Raw genomic sequence first — 27,606 nt, forward strand, 5'->3', positions numbered from 1 at the left:
GACGAGCCCCTGCCTGTTGGTTGCCCACACCTGGAGAGGAGCCGGGTGGTCCTCAGCAGCGGATAAAACCCTATGAGGCCCCATGCTGCCCCAGTCCTGCCCGCGCAGGTTTTGTCCGCACATGCCGCTAGGAAGAAGCGCAGGGCTAACAGCTCTGCCTGGGCTGGGACAGCCCTCCACACGGGAGCCAGCTCCTCCGACCTGCCGTCCTCCTGGCTGCTGGAAAAGCCTCAGCGTTGTGGGCCCGTCACCCAGGAACTTCTCAGAGACCTAAAGCAAAAGAGAGATGGTCTGAGCTGCACCGGGAGGGGAGGGCAGGGGTCCCTCCCAGGGCAGCAGGTCCATCAGCGGGGTCCCACAGCGCGCTGGGAGAAAGCACAGCCCAAACCTGCCGTAGGATGGAGCACGGCCAGCCCTGCCTGTCGCCGGTGCTGCTCTGCCATCCCACAGGCCCCCTGCTCTTTTTGGGGTCTCCGAAATCCAGTCCTTATGGCAGGGAGCCAAAGCAGCCTCCGTGCACGGGGCCAGGGCTGTAAAGAGAAACCTCTTCTTCCTCCCGCGCAGTAATCTGCCCACCCTGCACAGCGCCAAGCGAGATTTAAATGGGATTTAACGAAAATACCAACTCCACTGTGGCAGAGAGCACGGACGTTGCATGGGCTGCACCTCCTTCCGTCAAGGCACAAGGTACCGCTGCCCATCGGGAAGCACCGCGGCACGGACGGCAGCGGCCATCCCGCCGCAGCGCCGCCCAGCAGGGTTGGAATGGGGGGTCCGCCTGTCTCTGAATGCCCACGAGACTTGGGGACTTTCCTGGCTTTGAATGCCAAAGATTCACAATTTCTTTATTATTTTAAAACCAATCTTCTTTAACACGGAATGGCGAGAGTTGCAGAATTACTCAATATTGATCACAGAAAGGCTGGGCCGTGGAGACAAGATCCATGTTGCTATGCGTGGCTTAGCAACATATAAATGTATTCAAACAGAATAATGAAATTATCGTGAGGAAACAAAGCAGCCATCACTTGAAGAGATGGAGGATGTGGAGGCCTCTTGGAGCTCTTGTTTGCCAAGACAAGGAAGACGGTACGTATTGTTTGTGCAAATATGTGAACCCCCCCGGCCATCCCCTGCTTACATAAAGGGTGTAATGAATCCGGGCCGTGCGCTCCCCGCAACGCGCAGCTTTGTACAGCTGGGCTGCAGCTCATTACTGCGGGAACGTGCGGCCCCTCCAAGTGAATTGAGTCCTTGCGGGGGGAGCCCTGATACTGGGGGCAGGGAGGGGTCCACAGGGCAGAGCACAGGCGGGGAGGGGTCCACGGGGCAGAGCGCAGCCCACGCCTGCCTAATGGCCACAGCCACGCTGCAAAACTCCTCATTTCTGTGGTTCTGACACTGGCCTGGCACTTCCCTGCATTTTATCCGCCCTCATCCTCACCCGGGTTATCGCACTGCCGGGAGCCCACCCCGCCTGCCCCCACGGACCCGCTGGCTGCGTCTTGGAGCCCGTGCGGTGCCCGTGGCTCTGACAGGGGCACAGCTGACATGCCGGAGCAGTGAGGAGGTGGATCCCAGCCCAGATCCCCTGTGGCTTTCCTGGGAGATTGTGAGCAAGTCCTTTAAGCCCCGAGTCTCCCACTGGTGCCCATCGGCACTTCCCTCTCCCCGCCGGACTACAGCTGGGCATTACTGCCTTGCATTTCTTTTTTTAACGGCTGAAAGCACTTGCCTTTGAGCTCAGTGCCTCAGAGCAGCACAGCACAGTCGGCACCAGCGCTGTGCCGCACGCCGGCTTGCACGTACACAAGTGCACCGAGGAGTGCTCTTCTGGTTCAAGGAGACCTTCTCGTTCACCCCAGGCTGAAGGACTGCCCAACCAAGGGCGCCCTCGCCCCGGAGCGCGCCAGGAGCAGCTCTCGGTGCTAGCAGAGAGGGTGGCCGTGCGCAGCGCTGCCCTGCACCCACCGGCCGCTCCCACGGCTGTCGCGCATCAGCCGGTGTGCAAGGGGGCAGGTGCCGAGCCCTGCCCGGCATCACCACTGTCTTCTGGGCTGACCCAGGCTTTTAAAATTATACTGAGGGCTTACCTGAGAAAACAAAACCAAACTAAACGACCTGCCTCTTTGCACAGCTGGAGTTTAATTAGACGTGTGGCCAAGTCAAAGTATGCAGGAGCAGGTGAAGGTGAGAGGCAGGGGGGACAAAGCCCAGACACACGAGCTGGGTGCAGGTCTTGCTGTCTCTGAGACCCCGCTCCCACGCCTGAAATGCCGCAGCACATTTACTCCCGGATGCCACCGTTTCTGCCTTGCTCACGTGTCCACTGTGGGGAGGAAAGCTGCAATGCTTCTGGGTGGCATCGTCTCGAAAATAGTCTAAGCAAGCCCTGCTTAGACACTTAATGCAGAGCAAAATCAGAAACCCGCTAATGCACAGCTTCCTTTGACAAAAGAAAACGTAACAATGCAGAAAAAATAACATCAATCTATCCCCAGCGCTTCCTCACTGCGCTGTCAGCTTGAGTGACCCCATCCAGACGCCGCACTGAGAGCACTGGCAGTACTTGGCGGTTGTTGGCAAAAAAAAAAAAAAAAAGAAAAACCACCCCAAAAAGCCAAATATGCTACACGGGTACCCAGAAGAGCAGGTGGCTGGCCCAAAGGCAGGCAGGGAAGCCTGGGTGGGAGCAGGGGGCTGCGCTGGCCAGCCTCTCCCCAGCACGGCAGTGGAGCTGAGGTCTGGGGCTTAGGAGGGATTTCTGGTTTTAATTCTACCCACCTCCATGGTGACATTGGCCTTTCTACAACCTGAAACAGAAGAAGCTAAACGGCTGCTTTTAAGCTTATAAGTCTGGTCCTGTCTGAACATCCCACCTTCCCTTCTTTGGGAGCAAGTCACTTCCAACAGCCGCCAGCGCTTCCTGCAGCAGTTGCTGGTTTAAAATACCCGACGGCGGTGAAGGGCGGCTGCCACCCCCGAGAGCAGCCTGGGTCTCGCCAAGCAGTGAGGTCTTTTGCCAAGAGATGCGGGGAGGAACCAGGCGGGTGCCAGGAGCTGGGCACGCTGGGCTGAGCGCTGCAGGGAGCTCAAGCTCCCTCCCTGGGCTGAGCCTCCTGTGCTGCCGGGAGAGGCAGCGCAGGGATACACACCCCTTCCTCACCTGCTCAGGGGCACATGGACCACGGCCTGGCCGGGACTGAGGCACCAGGGCAGCTTGGAAATAACCCCCTTCCTAAAGCCTTGGGAAAAACCCACCACCCTCCAGGCAGCACTCCATGCAACCACAGAAACCGTATCAGCAGCAAGAAAAATTAAAGAAAATAATGTAGGCAAGTGTTACCTGAGGATTTGAACGCTGTCAGCTCTACAGCCTGAAAGAGGGGAGAACATTTGTCAGCAGAAGGCACGGGTCTGATTGCTTTGCTGCTGCCCAGGCCGGGCTCCCCCAGCACCCGGCTGCCGCAGGGCACCCTCCCTCCCACCGAGCCACCGCAACGCTGGCAGCTGGAGCCTTCATCCCGGTCCCCGAGGGACAGGCATCTCACAGAGTGTCCCGCAACACCACTGCTGCCCTGCTCCTCACGCCCTCACCGGGACCCCTCTGGCCAGGGTGACCCAGCAGGCTGGACGCTGCACTGGAGACCTCGGGAAAATCCAGGAGCAGAGGAGAGAGAACTTTCTCCCCTCTGTGCTGTGGTGGAAAGAGCTCGCGCAAGCCTGCACCCTGTGCTTACACGACGGTTAACGCTCTGCGAGGTGTGAAATTCCTGCTGCCAGCACAATGGCAACAAATATCACCAAACAACACTGAAAAAAGCTGAAACACAAAGAACATCTCGTCTGTGTTTGTATATTCACTCGCTCACTGTTTTGTCATTTTAAGTGTTTTCAAACGTTTTTAAGTAGCATCTTCTCTTCATCCAAACTATTGTGCAGCTGCCAGTGACAGTCTCAATTCAGCGCTCCTCCAGCGAGCGCTGTGACTCATTTTGCCAGGGAGCAGGAAAAACAGCACTGACTTATGTAAGCCAGGAGCACAGAAAGCAGCACCTACATCCCGTGGGGGCAGAACCACCCGGGGCACGGCGGTGAAGATGGACCTCGGATGGAATCTACCCGCAGCCTCGGCTGGCTTGGCACTGGGGGCTCACACCAACGCCGAGCATCGTGGCACAGCTCTGCACCCCTCTCTCCCCAGGCAGGCACCAGCATCAGCCTCACCTTCCGCTGCATCCATCTTAGAAATGCAATGTTTAAGCAGCAAAGACACAGCAAAGTCCTCGGTGACCCTCACACAGAGGAAAGTGTTTTCTCTCTCTGCCTGTGAGGAAATGCCGCGGCCTTGGCATTTAGGAGATCTGCTGCCTCCTAATGCTCCCTGCCTTGGGCAGCTCAGCCCCCTGGGCTAATCCCTTTGGCCCACGTCTCGGATCTGGTGCCAGGAGCTTTGCCCTGGTCCCAGTTTACACAGCCAGCTCCTGGCTGGCTGAGAAAAGCATCACCTGCAGATGAATCCCAGTCGGCGTTCAGCACGAGGGGAAGAATGGCATTACCCACAATATAAATCATGAGAGATGAAAATATGGATTTTATTGAGTGGCTTCAAAACGATATGCCAGCTATAGAAGTATTATCTATTGGATAAATAAGAGCTGTCTATGTGACACAGGTTTTCAAAGAATAAATATTAGAGAGGAGGAGAGAGATCCTTCAGTGAGAGACTCATAAGAAAGTAGTGTTGGATTTTATTCTGAGGAAATTACAGCACTTGTATGTCAAGAGCACAAGGACTGATGATCATTTCAATAGTGGGAGATGGAAGTGCTATCACAGAAGCCAAATTTAAATTGTTCCCTGCTTTAGGCCATCTCTTGCTGAGCCCTACATCCCACTCCGGTGGGCAGCACAGCCCTGCCTGCCCTCCCCAGATGGATGCAGCTTGCCCAGCGCAGGGACAGCAAGCCCCTACTCCCTGATTTTAATTTGCTATCCCTGGGGGAAGTCTCCTGCTTTCATCCGTACTGACCTCTGCTTGGCACTTTACTGGCTCAAATTCACCGCCTCATCCTGTTCGTGTATGCCGCCGCAGGATGCGTATCGCAACCTCCCTGGTTTTGATAGGCAGGCCGTGTGTCCGGACTGGCCCTCAGGAGGAGATCGTGGGTGCTGTGCTGACACGGCACCTGGTCCCACACCAACACTCAGCAATGTCTGTAACGCCCTGGGACAGAGGGGTTCGGCGCTACCCTCAGTTCGCGCACAGGGTGGATGAGTCACACACCTTCCAGGACTTGTTCAACATAAAACACTGAATTGGTGCCAGAGCTGGTAACGCTACCTGGTCTCCTCAGTCCCAGCCCCTCGCTGGAACCATCAGACACCGTTCCTACCTAACCTACCTGCTCTGTGTATGGAAGAAGGTGGAAGAATAACAGAAGACATCACATACCGGTCTCTCAGGTGACATCATTGATGAAATCCCCATGGGAATTTTGGCTCCAAAATTTCCTGCGGGGTGAAGCAGCACAATGAGCTTGGAGACTAGAGAGTAGAAATATTCATGTTTTACCAAGAACTCGGTGCTTTGTGTTCCCTAAGGGACTGGAGCAAAGGGACCAAACAGGTTATCTGCATAGTTGCACTCACAAATAGGCTGGAGCATGCAACACCTTTTTTTTTCCCAGAAGCTAAAACCCTATTTCCTACTGCCACCTTTGCCTCCTCTTCTGCAGAAAATTCATTTTAAGACACAAACACGGATTATTGCCTCAAGAGGATGCAATGCTGCATAACACGGTGATGAGACCCCCCCACGTCCAGCCAGCCTGCAGGCATGAAGTGATCCCTCCGAGATCCACATGCACACGGTCCCTGCCTTCCCTGGGAATCCTTCATCCCGTCTGCATTTGCAGCACCAGACCCCAAGTGCTCACACAGGCACAGTGTGCAGACGAGTTAACACCGTGCCCAGTGAATGTGCACTACAATTCAAGCCTTGGGAATAACAGTTTACCGTGGTCTCATCACACAGCCTGGGCCAACGGCAGTGACAATCCTCTTTACCTTTGCTGGTGATGCTCTTCACTGGAGGGTCTTTCTGCACAGCGCTCGACAGGGCACTCTCAGCTGCAGAAGGACTCAGTTTCCCCGTCTCCCAGGAGGTCGTGTTTCTTGGACTTGATAAGTAGTGGATGGGGTGAGAGCAGTTCTGTAATGACAGGGAAGAGGTACAGGACAGTGATAATCACAGCATCAGTCTTTGCCAGATCCAAGTCCGACTTTAAAGATTGATTTCATCTGCACTGCGGCCCCTGAGACTTTGACTCCCATCCCACCCTGGTACAGCAGGCTGCTGCCTAGCCAGGGTAGATTATCTTTGGGTCTGCGTTGTCCAACAGGACTGCAGAGAAGGGAGACAGCCTCTGCCAAGCTCCCTACACAAGACAAGAAAAATAAGACTTCTTTCTGACATCGTCTCCTCAAAGAAGTCCAACTGTACATTTAGGGCCCTCCTCTGGTGGGTGCACGATGAAGGAAGAGGGCAGCAGGGCTTCCTTGCCACTTACAGTGAAGGAGAGTGCTTTCTTCTTGTCCTTCATCCTCTGGATGGCATTCCTCACCTGGAGCAGAGCAAGGACATTAGAGAGGGCCACAGCAGCTCTAGCAGAGCAGGAGATCCTCCCGAAGTCATGGAGAAAAAGCAGCTGCTCTTCCAGGAGCACAGTGGGGCTGTGCTGCCTGTTGCACCTACTACAGCCCCAGCCACCCCCTCGAGTGCGAATGAAGGGTCGCTGTGACGCGCGACTGAGCCCCAGGCAGGGCCATTTCTTACCTCGCTGTTATAGACTGCATAGACCAGGAATATGTACAGGCCCTGGAAAGGAGAGAGCACAGGAAGCGTTAGAGACGCACAGCTGGTTTGTGCTATCCGCACGGGAGGAAGTGAGTTTGATGAGCACGGGAATGGGTGAGGACTGGGCTAATGGGGAGAGGCACAGACTGGGCCCAGCACAGCCAGGGACAGCTGGGCAGGCAGGACCATCCTTAAAATGGCACTTGAGACCAGGCTTTTCACAGCGAGTCCAAAGGAGACACAGTCCCTCCCCACGCTCCGGTCCCTCTTCCTTCTCCTCTCCCCCCATTTCTCACTGGGCACTCGGCTCTCAGAGCCTGAAGCTCTCTCACACTCCTGTTCACTCATGCATGCGAAGTCTCCCAGGAAACACCTCCTTTGGATCTCAGAAGCAGAAACGACCACAAATTTATTACTAGGGGAACTGAAATCTGGAAGCAGATCTCTCTTCCCACCAAGCACTGACCCCGGCGGGGCTTTCGCCAGCCTCTCGCAGACCACGTGCAGCATGATGCTAGGCACCGTTCCTCTGTCCCACGGAGTGACAGACACAGCGTTAACAGGACACTTTGACCCAAATTCAGTGGGCTACGGACAAAGAGGCTTTGCTCAGCCCCAATTTGGACAACCTTTTCCACCTGCACGCCGAGGGTCTGGCAGCACAGTCTCAGCCACCCTCTCCCTACTCACCAAACCGGCGCTGTTGTGTGCACACAGTGAGGACCAGTGAGCAATGACATGCTCTGCCATGACCAAACGCTCGGCCACAGCTACGTGCCCGGGGCTGGAGCGTGATGTGCTCAGAGAAAGTGCCCGGGACAGGGCCAGAGCGAGCATTGCCTGGAGGCCACAGCCTGGGGCTAATTACAGCTCCAGACCAACGATTTTGGCCTTAAGGCAGCCCTATCTGGCCCACCAGATTTATGTTATATCTGTGGGGTGTTTGTTATCGCAGCTAGATAAATCAGCTGCAGCAAGAAAAGTAATCCATCTTGTCTCCAACGAGCCTCGCTCTTCTTCTGCGGGCTCTTGGCAGGCGTAATGGTAGCAGTGCGCTGGCGCCGGGCCATGACCTGTCCTTCAGCCAGCAATGCTGGTCACTCCCCCAGACCAGATTTCTGGCCAGGCTGCCAAGGCAGGTCTTCCTTGAAATAATCATTCTGGACGAGCGCAGGGACGGGGGGGAGCAGCGAGGGCGGCTGGGAGGAGAGCGAGGAAGGAGAGGAGGCCCAGCTGCAGCGGGCGGAAGCGGAGCCGTGGCTCTGGAGGAGCCGCTTCTGCACGCGCGCCATCTTCTCCCGGCGGGATCCACAGTGTCCCAGCACCCGCAGTTCCCAGTGGGACAGGCGCCAAGGTGGCCACAGGTGAGAGCACAGCAAGTGCCAGGACCCACACAGCAGGATGGATGCTCCTGCCTGGTGTTTGTCCAGGAACCAGGTCCTGCTGCGCTCCGCACAGCCCAGCTGGGAGTGACGCCGGCTCCTGCTCCCCTCTCACCGCAGGCGGGTGAGTGGCTCTGTAAGTCCCTGCCGTGTGCCAGCCTCAGGACAACCCTTCCAGCTCTACAAGTTCAAATGAAGCCAGCAGGTTTTACCAATGCTGTTTCTTAACGGCTGGCTGCTGGCAGGGCGCTGGTGCTGCCACCTCCAAAATGACGGGTGGGAGGGAGGGAAGGCGCTGCTGCCCGCTCGCCAACCCGCAGGGCAGCCACCTCCAGCGCAGCACCGCTTCGCGCTGCTTTTCAGTCAGTCAGCCGAATTCCCGTGCTGCCTGGCTGGAGAAGGAGTTGTCATGTTTGGTGTCGACGCACAGAGTAACCTTGAAGACAGGCTTTGGTTTCTGCAGATAAACAGAAAGCAGCCAAACAAACAAACAACCACAGCAGCAGCAAAACACTCCTGCACAAGACATGGAGAAGCACGCTGGCCTTAAAGGAAATTCCAAGGCGATCCGTAAGACAGCCAGCAAAGGGGCTGAAATGGGACGGCTTTGTCCGTGCTTCCTCTCAACTCCACAGATTCCCAGCAGCATTTCTCTTCTGAGGTAAAACTGGCCTGAACTTGGTAATGAAGGGACAGAGGCAAACAAGCACAGCTTATTCACGGGCAAACCCTCCACTGTCTGCCCACACAACAGCCACGGCTCCTACGGAGCTTTAGGACAAAGAAGAAAAACAAAAGCAGCAATAACTTAGAAAGCAAGGGAAGCAAACAAATCCTGATCCAGCAAACACCTCAGCTCCTATCTCACCCAAGGTGGATGTTGTCATGGCTTGTGAGACAGAATCTCAGATGTATCATCCAGAGGACACACTTATTCATTTCAGGAGTTATTCCTCGTCTCTCACAAACCCCGTATTCCCAGCACCAGTGTCACAGCAGCCAGCAGCATCCCACAGCCCCTCTGCTGGGAATCGAGGGCTGAGTGGCCATGGAGGCTGTGGGCTGGGGCATTAGCAGTCACTGCACCCAGGACCTTGTTGTGGGATTTCCCTTGCCAGCGCCGGGCTGCAGAGGGAAGAGCAGCCCTGAGCGCTACTAGAAAGCGGCTCTCCCGAAGGCCATCCAAGCCTGAGACCCTCGGAGGACCCCTCTGGAGTGACACACGTGCCCATGGTTTTACAGCACAAACACCTGAGCAAGGCAGAGGAGGACTGCCAGGAGGGTGCTCGGGCGCTGTGCTCTCATCTGCTGATGTTGATGGAGTTCACCCAAGCTGAGAAATGTTTTCTTCTGTGCATGAAAAGATGCTGGTGCTGTTCTTGGCTCTGTTCACCTCATATCTTCCCAGCACTGAGCCTGGACTTCTCTTCTGCTCTTCCTCACCTAAGCATGGCGTGAGGAGGCAAGGAGAACCGCTATGTTTAATTACAGTTAAGACAGGCCTCCTGCCACCCTTCTGATGTCCTTAATAGCTGAGATGTGGAGAGGCAGCCCTTGTCTGCCCTTGGAACATCCCCATCGGAGAGCTGACGGATGTGCGTGAGCAGCACCCGGCCGCTGGGCCAGCGCCAGCCACCGGCAGAACATCCCTGGAGCAACCCCCCGTCTCGTGCACGTGGTGATAACGCCCGCACTTCACCCTTGGAGAGCGGGCCAATGCTACGCTGAAACCGGCCAAGTATGCCAGAGGGAAGCGCTTGCGAACTCAGCTGCTCCGTAAGAGAGAGCTACAGCAGGAGCCAATTTCTACCGAATCCAAAAGAAAAAAGGAGATGGGGGTGGAGAGCTCTCTGGATCCCGATCGTTTGGAGGGTGGTACCCAGTTGGTCTCTTGACTTGCATCCCCTGGAGCAGGATTTGTCCTCAAGCATGGGGCAAGGGACTCTGAAGAACAGACCTGTGACTGCCCACTGCAGTGGGACAGGACAGATTGAGCGGGTACCCCCGTGCGCTGTCGGTGCTGGCAGAGTCTTGGCCCAGGGGCTGGACAGAGTCCACCACGTTCTGCCCTGGCTGCTCCCTGTGCCAGTGACTGCCAGCCTGCGGAGCTGGGGAGCATCCTCTCCTGCACAAGTGGTGTGCAGTGCTTCTCTAGCTCCATCTACAGCTGCCTGCTCTGGAGGTTTGCAAGGCTTTTGCCAACAAGGGGGCTGACACTTTCAGTGACAGATGGCAAGCGCATGTTCTGGGACTTTTTGTCACCATGTGGCCCTGAGTTTCAGTCCTGGGAACTGTCCTAGCTCAGTGCAGACCGAGCACTCCTGGCCGCTGTGACTCACACCATTCACTGTGCTCTCTTAACCACATACAGGCTGGTTAAAGTTTTAAACTCTTTTGATGAAGCCAGTAAACTTAGAAGCAAATGTTAAGCATTGCTTTACACACCAGGATTACTTTCTGCCCCACAGAGACCCCTGTTAATACTAACAAATTAACAAAAGGACTCCTGTGTATTGTAGAATTCAGGAGTCACAGCCATGGCCCTGGAAGACACCAAGACAAGCAAACAGCCTTAAAAATGTAGCCAGATGCTACCTGGAGAAGAATGAAGAGGCTGAAGGAGATGACATGACTCACCCAAGGTCTTGCAAGTCAGAGCTAGAAACAGCACACACTCTTACAGCCTCCCCGCGCGAGGCTCTGACACCAGCCCACATCGCAATCTGCTCCACCTAACGCTCCTGCATCCCGTCAGACTCCAGTGCAGCTCTCACCAGGCACTGTGAGCATCCCTGGGGAGACGCTGCATGGCTGCAGACAATACAGATTTTAGGGGTAAGGATTTTCAGTCCTTGATTCTAAATTGTCCTTCTCTTGTCTCCCTGCAATAAAGCTAACTTCCAGGCAGAGGGAAGGTGGTTCTGCCTGTACGGCTCTTAGGACACAACCTCTGAGTATTTCTGAACATGAACTAGATGAAAAACACTCATCGCAGAATGCACGCTGACAGTGATACCGGCACACACCACCCATCCCTGCCCTGTAGGTGTGAGGCTTGAATAGCAGCTGAGATGTCTCCCCATTGAACTGGACAGTCACTGTTTTAATTATCCATTAAAAGACCGAATCAAAACTCTAATGAAGTTTCCTACAAGCATGTCAGTTTGGAAGTGTCATTTTGAGACCATGCTAATGTCAGAAAATCTAACATGAGAAACAAGATTTGAACTGGAACGCTGTGGCAGCAGTAAGATGCTCCAGAGACTGGTGCTGAAGGGCCATTAGATGAACAAGTTCTCCAGGCAGGGCTGTATTTCACATCTTGGGAGCATGAACTTAGTTTTCTCAGACAAAACAGCACAGCAGCAAGGGAAAGCTGGGCTGGGTTTCAGAGCTGACCAATGTCCCTGGCTGTCAGGACAGGGAGAGTATGCTGAAGCACAAGAAACGTCAGATTCCTTCTTGGCTGTGGCCTGAGGATCCACCTGGAACGGGACTCACCTGGAGGGAGTTCAGCACGATGAAGACATAGGCCCAGACGATGCTGAGGTGGACGAGGACCCCACACACCCAGGTCAGCCCCAGCACGGGCAGCAGCACCAGGACAGGCTTGGCTGTGGCCCTGTCGGGAGGAAGAGCTCAGGGTTACCTGGGCACATCCCAAAGCTGAAACACCGTGCACTGGCACCCACCTTCCAGTCACCCGCTCTCCACGGGGATCCCTGTCTTGTCCCACATCCCTGAGCCCAGAGGGTCCGGACAAAGCACCCCTGCCTGCCAAGCATCCTTCCTGGCTCTGCGAACCCTGCCCAGGGTCTCGCCATGGTCGGCCTGGGGCACCTGCACGGGGTGACAGAGCACGGAGTGGGTCTGCCCTGAAAGAGCTCCACAGGTTTAGGAGCAACCTGCCCTGTATCTTGCAGTTTAGAAGAAACTTTCCTTGTTTCCATGCTGGAAACAGCTCTCTTCCCCCACCAAGTGCCTTTCAGATCGTGTGTCCACCAAGAGGCACCCAAGATGGTAGCTATCGAACAAATTCCTTTGCAAACAAAATTAGTTAAGAGGGGAAAAAACAAACATTTCACCTCTCAGCCCCCCGTGTGCCAGCCTGCTCTGTATTTATCACTGAGTTAGCAAGAAGGGGGCTCTTTGACGTCATTAGCCATGAGAAAACAGCTATTTTCCCCCACAACTGCTGCTGCAAGGAGGGCTTCTGTATTTGTTTTATTAGCATATGGATGTCACCCTGCCCTCCAGCAATGCCCTATCTTCATGCTTCTGTAAATTTGGGAAAACTTATTTATGATACAGGGGAACAATGCGTGTCTAGCAGGGGTACCCGGCGCCAGCTAACAACAATAAAGATTCGCAGAGGGTGATAAAGTAATGACTCAAGCAGCAGTTTTTAGAGGTCTCTCTATATCGACTGATTACAGAAATGCACGCCGCCTCTCCTTCCCCATGTATGTAATCCCCGCCAGCGTTACTTTCAGTCCGCCAAGTCCCAAAGTCATATGGAAAATGCTTTTTATAAGGGCAAACAGCCAAAACCCCCGCACTCTCTGCAGTCAGCATCTTGCTGAGGGGCACGCAGAACTACTGAGGATGGTGCACAATTACCCTGGGGGAGAAAATCCTTTCTGCCCTGACTCCCCCAGCTCACGGTCTTTCACTTCGTCAAGGCACAGACTCGCAGCTCAACAGTAATTCCACCATTTCACACCCAGAGCGGCCCCGGCTGGGAAAACAGCCACTTCCCCGCTCACCATATCTGTATTCCAATCTGGTTCTCCAGGCTGCTGTTGGGCGTCAGCATCTTTGACCTCCTGCGAGCACTGGACACAGTCACCATCACCACCCGGAACAGCACGAAGGTGTTCACCTGTCAGAGAAGGGCCACTGGACCCAGTAACTTTCTGTAACCTCACCTCCAGTGGGGTGAGACTTTTCTGCTGGGAACTCAATAACTGAGTGTCATAATTTGGGGAGAAACACATCACTCCTCAGAAAGCAGTGAGTAACATACTTCATAGAGCTATTCACACAAGTATGGAATCTGTAAAGCTTATCTCAGAACTTCTACAGAATGTCTTCCCTGTTAGGTGTCTACTCTAGACCCCTTAAACATTGCATCTTTTTCTGCTACTGTGCTGTCTAACGATAGTGATACTGCCTCAAGGACGTCGATGCTCCCAAATTAAAATCAGACCTTTCATTAAGGCCATGTCAGAGTCAACCTACGTATTTATCTACATTCCTAATTTAACAGCTGAGACAAGAACAGGCCAGCAAAACTTTCTTAAAGCACTTTTTTTCTATTAAACAAAAAGCTGCTTAGGTTGAAGAGATTTATTTGTGTTGTGAAAGTATACATAAAGCACAACAAAAATTCTCCTGTAAAAGCAGCAGGCACAACGAGCCCTGCGAGCAAGGACTAGAGAAGTGCTGACAGCCCTGACACTGTAAGCTTTCCTAAAACCAGACACGAAGGAATCACACCTTCCCAGCAGGTTTTGGCACTTACGGCCAGGATGAAGAGAACAGGCCCAACAAAGGCCCAGATGACGTTGGTCCGAACGTTCAGCCAGCAATGGTTGTCTGCCACATACTTGTTAAAGGAAGTTGCGAGGGTCACACCCACGATAACGACTGGAAGGCCTGCAGAAAAAAAAGCACAAATTAAACCCCAGAAAAGCAGAGATGACCCATGCAGGTCAGCTGTCCTCCAGACAATTGCTCAAAATCCCCATGACCAGACACGCTCCAGCATGAGCCAGCTTAGCCTCTGAAACCCCACGAGCAACATCAATTTACTGCAGCTGAAATCTGTCCCGGCTCTACCAGACCAGATTTATATGCTGTCAGCGTCGCTCTCCTAGGTATAAAGCATTCCAAGACCTGAGTCCTGATCAAAGCAATTTACTCCTCAGATTGCTTTTTTAACAAAACGGGCAATCAAAGACATAAACCAAAACAAAATATTTGACCCAGTTGTCCAATGTCCAACTCGGTGCGTGTTTTGCAAGGAGCACTGACCTGAAGAGGCTCCTCTTTCCTACAAAACTCAGTTGATTCAAATCAATTCTATGTTCCTAAAGGGTGCTTAAACATATATGTACTTTGATTACTACCAGACAGTAGTAATGCTCTCCCAGAACAAGAACTTACCATAAACTTTCTTTTCAATCTTTTTTTTTTTTTTTTTTTTGTATCGAACGCTTGGTTTTAGAAAAATAACAGAAATGCTTTCTCATTTGTATTCTGAGACTGGCTACTTGACATCTGAAGGTAAGAAAATCTCTGCAGAGCAGTGGTACCCTGCTCGCACACTGAACCAAACCAAACGTTCTGGAATCTCTCCTACTGAAACTTTTGCTAGAGAAAAACATGACACATTTTCCAAGTGCCCAGTGCAGAGGAGTCTGTAGGTACCCCAGCCTGTCACATAGTAGAACTTCATTCTCCTGTCTTCGCTCATGTTGACTGCTACCACTTTGCTCCACAGGAGAAGCCCCTCTACCAGCATCCACGAGAAGGCTGCCATGAAGAACAGATGAAGGAAGGCAGTGACGGTGAAACAAACCACCTGGAGAGAAGAGAAACCACACACCATTTCAGGAGGAGGGGTCCTCTGGGAGCACTGAGCGTGTGTGGTCGGAGGGAGGAGAGCAACCTGCAAAGTACGCTGCAGAATGTGCAGAAATGTATTTAAACATCCACAAGCACCGGGAAGAATTCTGAAAATTGCGACACAAGAATAGCCCAGCTGCTGCAGCTCACACTCATTTGTCCGTGTGACCATCTCAAACTGCAGAAGTGGGAAATGACAGCATCTTTTCCTGCAGTTCTCTCTTTCCTTGCAGGTCCCTCACCTCAGGGCTGCTTGATCCAGCCCCGGGATGCGGAACAGGACACGGAAAGGGACAGAACTGTAAGTTCCTGTTTTATAACTACTTACATTTCCTGAAGGATTTTTTTTTTGTCAGAAACAAACTGTCAGAAAAGAGGGGAATTTTCCTGACACATTGCACAACGCATATATGCATATCTCCAGAGAGAGGCAATTCGATCCTAGGTACGAGTTACAGGTAGTTAACGAAACATTAATAAAAGGCATTACACTCCTGTTCTGTTTGCTCTGAGCAAGCCTGGTCCTGCTGGCTGAGGAGGACACTTTCTGGTGAGCCTACCTGGTTGGTCTTGGCCAACTCGCTGAACATGAGCACAGCTTCTGCTGCAGCTAGCGCGAAGATCAGGTTCTTGTGCACGGTGGTTCGTTCGCTCTTGGGGACACTGAGGAAGCAGAGGGGAAGCCCTCAGTGAAATGGAAGGGTGCACATGTTCTCACCAGTCCTTGCTGGGCTGTGCAGACCTGCCTGCGTGACCTGCGAGCTCTCTGCTACTCACTGCAAAGGCGACAGCCCAAGGAGCAGGGGACGGCCCTGTTGTGCAAGCACCTGCATCACCCACACTGACAAAGGACACCTTGTTTGTATACTTGTTCTGAAGCAAAATACCGAAAAAAACCACACAGAGAAGGCTACAAGTGTCCAGAATTTTCTTACCCAACTGCCAAGAATAAAATGAAGGTAACTATCAGCGCACAGAAGGAAACTCCACATCCAATAAAAGTCAAGGTCTGCAGCGTGAGCTCCTCCTTGGTGGTCCTCTGCTCCAATCATGAAACAACAGAAGACACAACCCCTCCAGATTAACCACAGAGAGGCTCGCAGTTCGGGCACCCACCCCACAGAGCGGCAGAGAAAGGCTCCTGGCTTACCTGCATCTCGTACACCTGCAGCAGGACAGCAAAATTTGTGGTGTGGTTGCAAAAACAGGCAGTGGAGTCCCGGAGAGATGTCACCACAGAGCAGCCGGCTGTGGACCACATCCCACCAGCATCTGGGCTAATGTACAGAAAAAAAACCAGAGAAAACACGTGGAAATCACCATCCACTTCAACAGAAAGCAAGGCACTAAGGGAATGTCATTCTCCCAGAAGCAGAGGTGAAAAGAGGAAGAAGAGGGTATCAGAGACAGGTCTTCATACGGACTTCCCTTTGGCTCATCCTGCATCTCAGCAGATTTGCCTTATCCATCAGGCACGCACAGGAAAGTAGCTCTAGTGTCAATGTGCGCATTAAACAGCACAGCGCAGCCATCGCTGCTTTAAACGGCGCTCAGTAACTGCAGGGCTCTGGGAAGTTTCCTCTTATGGCACAGTCTCCGAGAGCGTCACTGGGCCAGGCATGGCTAATCCTGCCCCGCGCAGCTCCACCTGGCACTCCTGAGCCCCGGGACAAGGCACCCTGTCTCCAGCAGCCAGCAAAGCTCCAGATCTGAATTCCCTGTGCAGGGCACATGGCTGCAGCGGGTCAGCTCCGTCCCCACCAGCACCACCGCCCCTCTGAGCCTGCCCCAGCGCCAGGGGCCGATCAAATTCAGAGCAGGGCTAGTGGAACGGCTTATGCAGTAACCAGCTCCTTCCAAAAACACCCTCTTCCCGCCTTCCCCAGACTGATCCATGCCTGTCACAGGACTGGGGCTCTAAGGAGTTGTTTTGCACTCGAATGAGTTAATTACCCATCCGTAATATATCACAGTCTCAGTGCTCTCGCTGCGGTGACGTTCAGCAAAAACACATCTCCGTGCCAAGCAGTATTTATGAGGCTGGGAGTCCGCGTGTCTGTGGGGCTGTATATCTTGGACCAACCCTTCTTTGCTGCAGGCAACAATCATAATTAACTGGGGCTTTCCCTTTTAGTCCTATATACCTCATTAAAAAGTCACTCGCTTGTGAGTGACTCGCTTTTCCAAAGGAAATCTTCCCAGGAAATCTTCCCAGGAGAGCGCTCCACCCCAGCAGAGGATGCCGGCATGCAAAGCAGGCAAAGAATTACAGATCCCTACTCTTACCATCATATCTATATCATGTTTGGTTTTCCAGTGGAAATAAAAGCTCATAAATCTGGGGTCCTGAACTGAAACACGGCACCTGAGGCTGAAGTTCCAGAAGGCACAGATGGGCCCCACCAGCTTATTGGGCAGGTCCTGCAGACAGAGAGGGAGAAGAAGAGGTTACACAGTCATGCACGTACTGTATGCACTGGTGCAGCTCACTCACTGGGCTGCAACGAGGTCTGTGAGCGCAGGACAAGCACCCAGGGAGACAGGAGTCAGGGTGAGAGAGCTGGCCCTGGGACACCCTGGAGTCCAAGGGGACCTTGAGCCAAGGCTGGGCTCAGGCTGCGCGATGCCGCTGGTGGGGGATGCGGCTGGGGGGCATGGCCCCTCCTTAGGGTACCTGGACATGGTGCTGCAGGCGGTAGCGCACAGAGGTGCTGATCTCCTGGTAGTCGCTGAGCAGAGCGGAGGAGATCACAGCAGTGCCCACCATGGTTCTTGGGAACCTGCCAGGGAAAGCGTGCTGCTCACAGGCACAGGACCACCAGACATGCTCAGGAAACAGGATCTCACGCTACACAAGACAGCTGGAGAGATCTGGAGTGCTTCAGTGCCACCAGCAAAGGGCCTGGGCACAGGGCAGAGAAAGCACCACCACCCCTCCGGTGAGGCATGAGGGGACCGTACGGAGGAGGCACTGGAGCATCCCAAGGCTGGTGGCTGAGCCAGGGCCCAGCGAAGGAGCGGAGCGCGCTGGGATGTGCAGGCTGCCATCCCCACCTAGTGTCCAAGGAGCTCCTCTGGGAGCCACCATCCGCAGAGGCACCCCGGCTCCAGCAGCTTCTGCCCCAGCCCACGGGGACCCTGCAGCAGCCCCCGCGGGCTCTGTCCCCTGCCCATCCCCAGACAACAAGAGGGGAACCGGAGGCACGCAGGAGGGACACCACGGCGTGTCACGGCACACCGGCAGCCCCACCGCATGGCGCAGGCTGAGGTGTGCCAAGGGCCTCTGCCTCCACGAAGCACCCACTCAGGAGCCCCCTTCCACTGTCCAGTCTCCACACGCGTACTGGAGGAAGCAGGGACAAGGATAAACGGGATGGGATAGGATGGGATGGGATGGGATGGGATGGAGTGGCGTGGAGGTGGCCCTAAAACAGAGGCGCTGAGAGACACAACGCAGACTTGGAAATGAATTCTCCCGTGGTGCTAAGAGGGCAGCCCTGGTGTGCAGTGGTGTTTCTGTGTCACTCACTTCTGTCCTCCGTCAGAGGCAGCCATGTCCTGGAAGACAGCACTGCTGCCAGCGCCGGACAGGCAGCGCTGCAGGGAGCCGTAGCCAAACCACATGTGCTTCACCATGACTCTGCGGAGACCTGCAGGGACAGAGCGTTGCAGGACGGGTGCAAGCACATGCTTCAGCACCGCTGCCCATGCCTGGGGGTGTGGTACTGGGGGTCCAGGGCGCCCACAGCTCCAAGCTGGGCCTGTACATAATCTCTCCCCCACAGCTCATCTCCCTCTCACCAAGGGCATCTCCTCCCCACCCGTCTCCAGCCTGCACGTGTGCAGGGTAACGAGTTTGTGCCGCTAAGGAAGATGCTGCAGAAGCGCCAAGAGGAGACCTAGGGGAGCACAGCTGTCATAACCTACCTCTGGCTTTTAGTCTTTGCATTTCTTCTGCGGGAACTTCAATGAGGTCGTGCCCGCCTTCCTCAGGGCTCTGGACCAGGTACACCTCACTGCTCAGCTCCTGCCTGCTCAGCTCCAGCTTCTTGACCTCCATCCCTGCAGAGGGGCAAAAGCAGGTCCTGAACCAGGGTTCAGCCTTCCTCCAGAGCTACTGCTACAGCCAAGCAGCAGCAGACAGATCCCTTTCAGTGCACACCATGTGCATCTGGGCTCAGTTTGTCTCCTGCGTCCAAAGCTTTCTTACAATCATCTTACAATCCACCATGTGAGAGGTGCCCCCACACTGTGGCACTTCTGCGTGGAGGAAATGGGGAGAAGGCTGTAGGGTTAGCAAGAGATGGGCCAGAGGAGGAGAGGTGCCAGGAGGGGGCCTGGACCGGGAAGCAGAGGGGATGGCTAAGCTGGGTTCTGGTGAGATGCCCTCCCCCAGCTCTGCCAGTGCCACTCACCGACGTTCCTGTGCTGGAGTGTGATCGCTGTCCTCCCTGCAGTCAGCAGCGGGGCTAAGTGTGACACCATTCTGTCACAGAGCTCAACAACAGCCATGGGCCCTCTGATAACCTGCAGACATGGAGAGAGCAATGGCAACCAGCACCTACACCGCCAGCTCACACCTCCCACGGCTCACAAGTTTTCTTAAATGCTTGGTTCTTGGCAGGAAAAGAGAAGTTAGGACTGAAGGCTTTTGCTTTGCTTTGATTTCTTCACTAAAGGATGTTCCTGACTCCTTCAGCAAGAAGATGAGACTGGCAATGAGGGAAAGGTGCTGTTCTTTGTAAAAAGCAATTAAAATAGCATGGAAATAAATAACTAAATAAGCTTCTGGAAAGGAAGCAGATTTTTACACCTGACTCCTGATTTTGCAAAGCTGTAGAACAAACATCCTTGACTCCTGGAAAAGGTTTCACCCAGAAATCGACTCCACTGCTGGAAGGGCAGCAGGTGACCGGCCCCACTATGCAAGGTCCTGGGTGTGCTGGGCAGCACCAGTGCCATCCCTGTAGCACACAAACTCACACCCTTCCTCCTTCAACAGATGCATCTGCTGCTCCAGCTACACTGGTCTAGGGCTGGTTTTATGCCACTGTCGAGAAGCTGTGAATAATTGTGGCCACGGAGACCTACGCAGCTCTAAGCGATGAGGTAAACTCTGAACTATTCAGCATCCTTTCGTCTCTGGAGGTTCCTGGCTTGGTTCCTGGAGTGCTGGCCAGGCCAGACGCTGTCACACATTTCCCAGAGGCAGGTGGAGAGTGCAGGCCATACAACAGATACAAAAGACCCATGTGAGAAGGGAAAAAGCTAATGGAGAAAATCCTAATGGAGGTGGAGTGATGGAAATCCCTTACACAAAGCCTGCTGGTGTTTTGAACAGCGTGGGGGCTGATGAAGAATAGCTCCTTGGCAGCCCACCCATGGGAAATACAACAAACTGCGAAGTGAAGGGCATTGCCCTGCCAGAGACAGCAGATGTGGCTAGCAAGGAATCTACCAAGCACCGGTAATCTGCAAACTGCGAGTAATCCTGGAAATCCAGGCTGACAAAGTGGAGCAGCTCGAAGGGAGCTGACAACTCCTGGAGGGGTTTGCAAGGAAGGCCCCACTTGGCTGCACTTGTTTGCAGAAAAACTTGTTTGCACCTCCAACAAAAGAGGCAACAGTAGGGCAGCTGGCTCCCACCTGAGCTGGCAAAGCAGCTCCATGCCCATGCCTGCAGCATTTTCACAAGCTCCAGGATACAGCCAGAAAGGCTGCATGTGACCATGCAAGGACACATCCTCAGCCTGCGGTCGTGCAGCAGGCCAAGGAGCTGCACACACAAGATGAACAGTTGTGGCATACAGCAGCCAGACTGCTGGTGACACCATTACCTGGCTGACTGATGACCACGTTTCAATATTCTGCTCTTCCAAGATTAACTCAGTCACTTCCACGTAATACTGGCCCAACTGCTCCAACATCTCCAGCTCCTCTCCCTCCTGGACTTCCACATCAGAAACTTGCTTTAGTAGGTGAAGCACTGCAAGGAGGTCAGACGACTCCAGCACAGGTGTCTCTCCTTCCCTCAGAACAGTTGCCAAGACATCAAGAGCACCAAGAGCAACGGAGAGGTTCATGTCTTGGACATCACTTGTGAAGACGTTCTCAGGAATCTGCCACAGAAAAGATGTTTTAGTTCAGCGTGGAGTCCCGATTCTGCCTGATCATCAGGCAGCGGCAGTGCCCTGCATGCCCTCACTGGCACGAGAACACCTGCCTGGCCAACCAGGCACATCTCGGGGGAAGGAGATCTGCCTTCACATTTTGAACTCTCTTGTCCAGCCTCTTAGTCTCGGTGAGATGAGTCAACCTGAAGCAACACTTTGCTTGTTTGATCACAGTTACAGCTGTATTGGTCATACTCTGCCACAGCAGCTCAGAAAAGGCCACAGAGCTCAAATACCAGTAGATGCCAGCAAGTCCACCCCAGCAGCTCATGCCTGCTCCCAGTGCCACCTGCCACTGCCGGGGCTGCAGGACTCACCACAGTCCTCTTTGCAAGCGTGTTCACACGGCCAACAAGCGAATGGCTGGATTCCAGCTGCGCTTTCTTCAGTTGCCTGTACGCATCTGAGAACAGAACAAAAGTGTAACCGTTGCTGTGGTGTCTAGCAGCGTGGTTAACACCTGCCATGGTCAAAGCCTGGGGAATGGTCCTCAGCAGGTGGGTGAGTCTGTAGGACAGTCAGGACAAGGAGACTTCACAGCTGTATTTTATTTCTAGTACAAGATCCAGTCTAACACTTCTTTTCTGCCTCTTCCCCATGTCCCCCTGGCCAACGAGTCTGGAGATGCCTGGCCTGGGAGGCAGCATACAGCACTGCATCCAGGAGCCACGTAACGTGTGCAGCCACCGCTTAACTGGAGAACAGCAAAACAGCCTGCCAGTGTGCACGCAGCTGAAGCAGAGCCACAGCCACAGCAGGTTTGGCATGCGATCTCTTCAGGGCAGACACGAGGCTCCCTGTCACTGCCCATCATCCCAGCTAGGACCCCCTGGAGTGGACACCGCAGAAGTAACGAATAAATAAATAACAGATGCTGTACCCTTTCTGTAGCGACAGATAAAAGGCAAAGACTGCAAACACGATGCATAACCAAATCCACTGCTGCCAACTTCAAAAACCCGGCATTCCTCAACAGGCCCTGTGGAAACACACACAAACAGAAACCCCAGGTCCCCCAGATGCCATCCCCAGCAGGTACTGCATCTCCTGCAAGCAATCCACAAACCCCGTTGAAGACAAAAGCTGTGGACCGCTCCTTAAGCGGCCCCAGAGCCAGAGCAGAGCAGGGACTGGGCTCAGGAACCGCTCCCAACCTGCCAGGTAAATCCTCTCCAGAAGGAAGGCGGAGGCGGTCGCAGTGCCAGGTCCTGAGTTCATGATTTATCAGTACTGTCATGCCAGTCTGGCTGAGAGACTGGATCCTCCTCCCACCAGAGCACCGAAGCACCGGGTGTGCCAATCCCAGGAAGCAGCGTCACTGACAAGCGAGCCATGTCCCCCAGCAGGAGAGAAGGCCTGCCATCAGCCCAGGACACCTGCCGAGCTGTCTTTGCTAGCGTCACTGAAGGGTCTTCAATGACCCAGGGTTTAGAGATGGCTGCGCCTCTAACTATGACTTGTAAACTGCCCCGTCCAGCTCTGAACGTGCTTCAGCTTTCCTTCCCAAAGGAGAAGCATCATTTCCTTCCCGAAGGAGAAGCATCATTCCACACACTGCACCAATTCCCTCTCTAAGGACAGGACTGGCTTCTCGGACTCCCCGTGCATGCTGACCCTCACGGCAGAAGGGAGATGAAGCAGGGAGCGTTATGAGACTTACCTGGGCAAAGAAACTGTGCGGTCACTTCCTGAACCGTGCTTTCAACCTCCAGAGCGTTCGAGCTCCACCCAAATACAAGGTCTTGCTCTACCACCCAGCATGACCGAACTTTCTCAATCTGCTCTGTGCTGAGGACTTTCTGCCAGATGTGCAAGTCAGTGATGTTCCCACTGAAGGACTCTTTCTCCCTGAAGGTGCCCCCCAGGGAATCTTGATCCTGCCCAATTATGAAAGTCCCCTGGCCATAGACGGCCTGGGGGGCAGATGGCCCCCCGGCACACAAACCACTGGCAGATGCTCTCCTTTTACCATCGGCATAGATGGCCCAGGTCCCGTTTTCCTGCTGCCAGGTCACGCAGAAGTGATGCCACTGTCCATCAGCACGGAACACGGGCAGGTATGGGGAATGGTGCCCGTGGACTATGAGAGCAAATCGAACAAAGCCTTCCTCGTCAACAAAGCCTCGGAGCTGGAACTCATTAATAAAAGTCGGCACAGCATAGGAGAAGATGGTAGCAATCTCCTGGGTCCTGGTGTCCCACTGTAGGTGGGCGCAGGCTGTGACAGCAGGCATTGCTGGGAAGTCAGAAAGCACCTTCACGTACTTTGTGTCTGTTTTGTCTCCAAATACCAGGACTGGTACAATGTGGTCCCCTAGAAGGAGAAAGAAGAAGCATGGGTCAAAGCCTGCTCATCTTCCACTGGGATGAAGCCATCATTTTCATTTGCCTCCTACTCAAGCTAAGAACTCATGGACCCTGCAGGCAAAGACATCCTGCAAGTGTGCAGCAAGGCTTCTGCTTCCCGTGTGCCTGGAGGGGATCAGGAAGGCAGGCAAGCTGAGACTGCATCATTTCAGCAAGTGTCATTTCCAGAAACTTAGTTTTCTAGCAAATAGGATTGCAAAGAACGCATATGGAAGGAACAGCACGTCCCCAAGCATCCCATGCTATAGCCACCAAGAGCACAGTCATTGAGACCTCTGAGGCAGCTGCCAGGCAGTGCCTTGGTGCTGAGGAGCGCCCGTTCTCCTGGTCCCGTCTCTAACATCACTGTGCTGCAGGATCCGCAGGTCACAGACAGCGAGGCTGAGCCAAGCCAGACCTGCTTCACGGGGAGATGGTAAAGGGGGACAGGGCAAGGGGAGCCCTTTGCAACTCCCCTCTGTTGCAGTGCGTTAAACCATCTCGACAGTGACCAGCTGATGTGCTGGGATCACTGTTGTTCATGCTGCCAGTTCCAGCTGGAGGTCCCAGGTGTTACCACAGTGACAACAAAAAATGAGTGGCAACTTTTCCAGTCAGATTAATTTTTTCAGAATGAAAAAGATCCAGCACTGAACGTGTCTCCAAATAGTCCAAGCCCACTCATACTCACGTCTCCTTTTGGGTTTGTGCAGGACACCATCCCTTTCGTTTAGCCAGACAGAACCTCTGACGTGGTGGGACTGCAGCAGTTTGCTGAAGGAAGCTTGCTCAGTGTCCTGGGGTTCAACAAGCAGCTGAGCAAAGCGTTGCTCACAGTATCTGTCTGCATGCCACCAGTCCAAAGCAGTGGCCACATATTCGTACATGTGTCTGGAGGTCTCAGTCGTGACAGGAGCAAAACCTGGAGGCAGACACACACAATGTGGAGAAACAGAAAGCCTCTCCGACCCACTTTGATGCTGTGTAGAGCACAGGGTCAGCCTCTCGCAGCATCCTCAGCCGTTTACAAACGCTGCCTGGTGCACCCCGGAGGAACTGAAGGCAGGAGTGCATTTCCATATCCAGCCATCGGGATTTTCAGAGGGCACTCATGACAGAGAAGTCCAGACTATATTGGACCTCAAATGAGGGACATCTGTGAGTCTGCTCACAAACTGAATCGCTGGCCTAAGGCTGGAGCTGGGCGTGCTTCTGTGGGACACCCAAAACCACGCTGAGCTCAGTCCAAAGGAAGAGCTCACTGTGGTACGACCAGGGACTGCCCTCAGGGCAGCTTCTTCAAAGAAGTTAGGTACAAGCAAATTTTCTCATTTTCTCCCCACTTCCCAGCTCCTACCAGCTTCTGCATTTGCAGATGCAATTTGCAAGCACAAAATAATCTGGTTTGTTTGCAGTTACAGTGGCAGCTGTAGAGAGACTAGCAGCTGAGCAGTACTTCCCTCATTTTAGACAGTAATTTCATAGTTAGCCAAGCAAACACTTAGCTATGCAAATATAATTCCAGGCACAAAACAGGGTATCAGAAAAAGTTTATTTACCTTTGTTTCTGCCACTGGATACCTTTTTATGTGTTGTTTCTCTGGGCTGAATATTGCTGGTAAAAACGTACAGGTGTGCTGATAAAAACACTAACCTTTAGAAGTCTGATTCTTGGCAAGGGCTGCAAAGGCAAAGAGACCCCTGGACAGACTGCTGACCTGTGGGAGAGGATGTTCTGTGACATTCATATAAAGCGTTAACATTATCTCAAATACTCAAATTATAAAAATTACTGTAAAACTCACCAGAAAGCTGAAGAACCAAGAGTCAGGTCTCAAGTCTCTCCTAAACATGCTGACCAGCTGGGAAGTTTTCACCCTCTGCTACAACAAACACAATATGACCAGAGATGCCGTGCAGGGACAGAAGCATTCTGCAGAAAGCTAGCTCCCAGACAAGGCTGCTTTCCTCAAAGTCTTGAATCAAACAAGAGAAAACAGCTCTCTCTGAAATACCTGTCCTGGGTATCCTATCAAAATAATTCTCAGGTCTTAAAGAACTCAAGGTCTCAGTTTAACATTTGTTTCCAGGATACAGAATAATTAATCACAAAACATATAGATGTGTGATAATAATAGACAGGCAAGTTAGCAGAGCCTCTTATCAGCATTAACTAAATAAAAAAGCCATAGTAAATTGCATCGTTAAGCAAAGTCACATCACTGGCAGCTTTTCTCATTTCTTTTAAAGCCTGCAGGAATAGAGCACCAGCAGAGATCCTGCAGACCAGTAAATCCAGCCTCCTCGAGCAGTGCCTGAGCACACAGCTCAGCACCAGGGAGCCATCCCGGAGAGCCGCCCGGGTCAGGACTGCCGCCCTGCCGCAACGCCTCTGTGCCGGCGGAGGGAAAGCCTGAGTGCGTGGCCGTGTGAAACCCAAGAAAGTCGTAGAAAAGACTGTGTAAAGATACAAAGATGGAAACTGGCAATGTGATCTCCAATGCAAACAGTCCTAAAACTCAGCACTGACACTGCCAGCCGTGAGTAATCTCTCCGTGGGGCTCTCCCGCATGCCCAGCAAAAGCACACATTTAAGCACTTTGCTGCTAAGGGACTAAGGAGATCAGTTCTGATGCCTGAACTCTAAATATGTTCACAAACAGTCTTCCAAAGTTCAGTAGTGACTTTACAAACAGAAGACAGGAGGAGTACGTCTGGCTCTGCGCCCATCTGAGCGGCGAGGGTCGGGAGCCACAGGCAGCTGCCCGCCGAGCCGAGGGCCACGCTGGCAGGCGGGCACGGCCAACCGTCCGTCCTCGGCCTCTGCTCCAGCCCTGGGTCTCCACTGCTCCGTGGAGGGCCCGGAAGGTGCTACCGCAGGAAATTGGGAACATGGTCTTGGCAGAAAAATAAGGCAGCGGCAGAGTCACTAGTGGTCCAGCTGGCAGCAAAGGTCTAATAATGCCCAGGGAGCCTGGGGGAAGTGGGCTCCCTCCGGCACAGCCACCAGAGCCAGGGTGGCCTTGGGCAGTGATGCCCCATCCCTGGCAGTGACCCAGGCCGGGCTGGACGGGGCTGGGAGCGATCCAGTGTGGTGGAAGGTGTCCCTGCCCAGGGCAGGGGGCTGGAACCGGACCAGCTTCTGACCCAAACCGCGCTATGACTCTGTGATCGCGACGGAGAGAGAGGTCCCGCGGTGGGGCCGCTCCGCTCTGCTCCGTGGGGCCACTGCGCCCTGCTCGGCTCCCGCCCCGCACACCCCGCAGCTGCCCCGCTCGGCTCCCGCCCCGCGCCCTGCACACCCCACGCCCCGCGCACCCCGCACCCCGCACCCTGCCGCCGCCGAGCCCCCTCCGGGCCGGGAGCCTCGCCCCTCGCAGCCCCGCTCCGCTCCGCACACAGGCGCTGCCGTTCCCCGCGCCGCGCCCGCCCAGGCGGCACAGAGAGGGGCAGCCGGTCCCCGCGGCGGTGCTGGGCTCGGGCACTCCCACCCCGCACCCTCCCCACGCGGGACGGCTCCTCCCGCGCCCGAGCAGGGCACTCACCGTCCTCCCCGTTCCGCGCCGGCGCTGGCGGCTCCGGGGGTTCTTCCCCGGGAATCACTGCTCCATGGAAGCCGCGACGGAGCTGCCCAGCTCGCGATCTCGAGTGGAAAACGGGGCGGCGGGGGAGTCAGCGCGGATCCGCACAGCGGCAAGGGGCTGACACCAGCGTGCGGGGGCGTGCGGGGGCAGAGGGCCAGCTCTGCGGGAGATGCCTGGGAGGACAAAGAAAAGACCCGGGCTGACAGAACGAGCAGGGCAGGGCTGGAGGCAGGAGCGCAGGGCACCTCCAGCTCCCTCCTCCGATGTCCTCGCCAAGCGGCCTCAGCCTTCGGGCACTTCCCCAGGCCCGGGCCCGCGGCAGCCCCGGGTGGGACGCAGAGGCTGGAGGGGCCAAGCCCCCTCCCCGGGCTGGCAGCGCTCCCCGCCTCGCAGGGCAGAGCGGCTCTGATGAATGCCCACTCGCCTTCGCTACAGCAACAGGCGCACAGCTCCCAGCCCTCCCCTCCAAGCGGATGCTTGACTCACACCATGGATTCACGGGCAACTGGCTTTTGTTTTTCAGGGTCTTCGTCCGGGAATGGAGGCATTTATCACATCCCAGCGCCCCTGCTCGCTGCAGTAAATCTCTCACAGAAGAATGGCCCTCTGAGGCAGCTGCTCTGGGCTTCTTA

The 27,606-nt window shown here is 54.3% G+C and overlaps 1 protein-coding gene across 7 annotated transcripts; it reads right to left on the reverse strand.

The window, feature by feature from the left end:
* Window positions 1-27,606, reverse strand: ADGRD2 (adhesion G protein-coupled receptor D2). Of its 7 annotated transcripts, none has more exons than XM_086763816.1 (27): window positions 27,461-27,606; window positions 26,936-27,147; window positions 25,196-25,270; window positions 25,045-25,108; window positions 24,082-24,312; window positions 22,705-23,358; window positions 21,925-22,023; window positions 21,362-21,447; window positions 20,709-20,990; window positions 19,287-19,398; window positions 18,799-18,933; window positions 18,401-18,521; window positions 17,546-17,651; window positions 17,237-17,292; window positions 16,022-16,148; window positions 15,807-15,910; window positions 15,432-15,534; window positions 14,674-14,827; window positions 13,766-13,899; window positions 13,008-13,123; window positions 11,743-11,863; window positions 6,839-6,880; window positions 6,573-6,626; window positions 6,070-6,214; window positions 5,456-5,514; window positions 3,347-3,377; window positions 1-270 (listed from the first exon to the last, which is right to left on the reverse strand). In XM_086763816.1, exons 3-27 carry the CDS (start codon window positions 25,241-25,243, stop codon window positions 263-265), a joined length of 3,192 nt encoding a protein of 1,063 aa, XP_086619942.1. In that variant the 5' UTR covers window positions 25,244-25,270; window positions 26,936-27,147; window positions 27,461-27,606; the 3' UTR covers window positions 1-262. The 7 variants fall into 7 exon arrangements, with proteins under 7 accessions (XP_086619942.1, XP_086619939.1, XP_086619940.1 ...); XM_086763813.1 differs by lacking the exon at window positions 1-270 and adding an exon at window positions 2,126-2,403; XM_086763814.1 differs by lacking the exon at window positions 1-270 and adding an exon at window positions 2,126-2,403 and having other exon boundaries at window positions 25,196-25,273.

This window comes from Chlamydotis macqueenii, chromosome 20 (genome assembly GCF_036417535.1).
Source record: "Chlamydotis macqueenii isolate bChlMac1 chromosome 20, bChlMac1.mat, whole genome shotgun sequence".
NCBI classification, from domain to species: Eukaryota; Metazoa; Chordata; class Aves; order Otidiformes; family Otididae; genus Chlamydotis; species Chlamydotis macqueenii.

What these genes read in the sequence shown, in the direction of transcription:
- ADGRD2 (XM_086763813.1), bottom strand. Translation starts at nt 25,243, where the DNA reads ATGTTTAGGAGAGACTTGAGACCTGACTCTTGGTTCTTCAGCTTTCTG. An exon ending in TATCTGTCGCTACAGAAAGG is followed by an intron (nt 21,448 to 21,924) that starts GTACAGCATCTG and finishes TTCTGTTCTCAG; the next exon opens with ATGCGTACAGGCAACTGAAG. An exon ending in CGCTTGCAAAGAGGACTGTG is followed by an intron (nt 20,991 to 21,361) that starts GTGAGTCCTGCA and finishes TTTCTGTGGCAG; the next exon opens with ATTCCTGAGAACGTCTTCAC.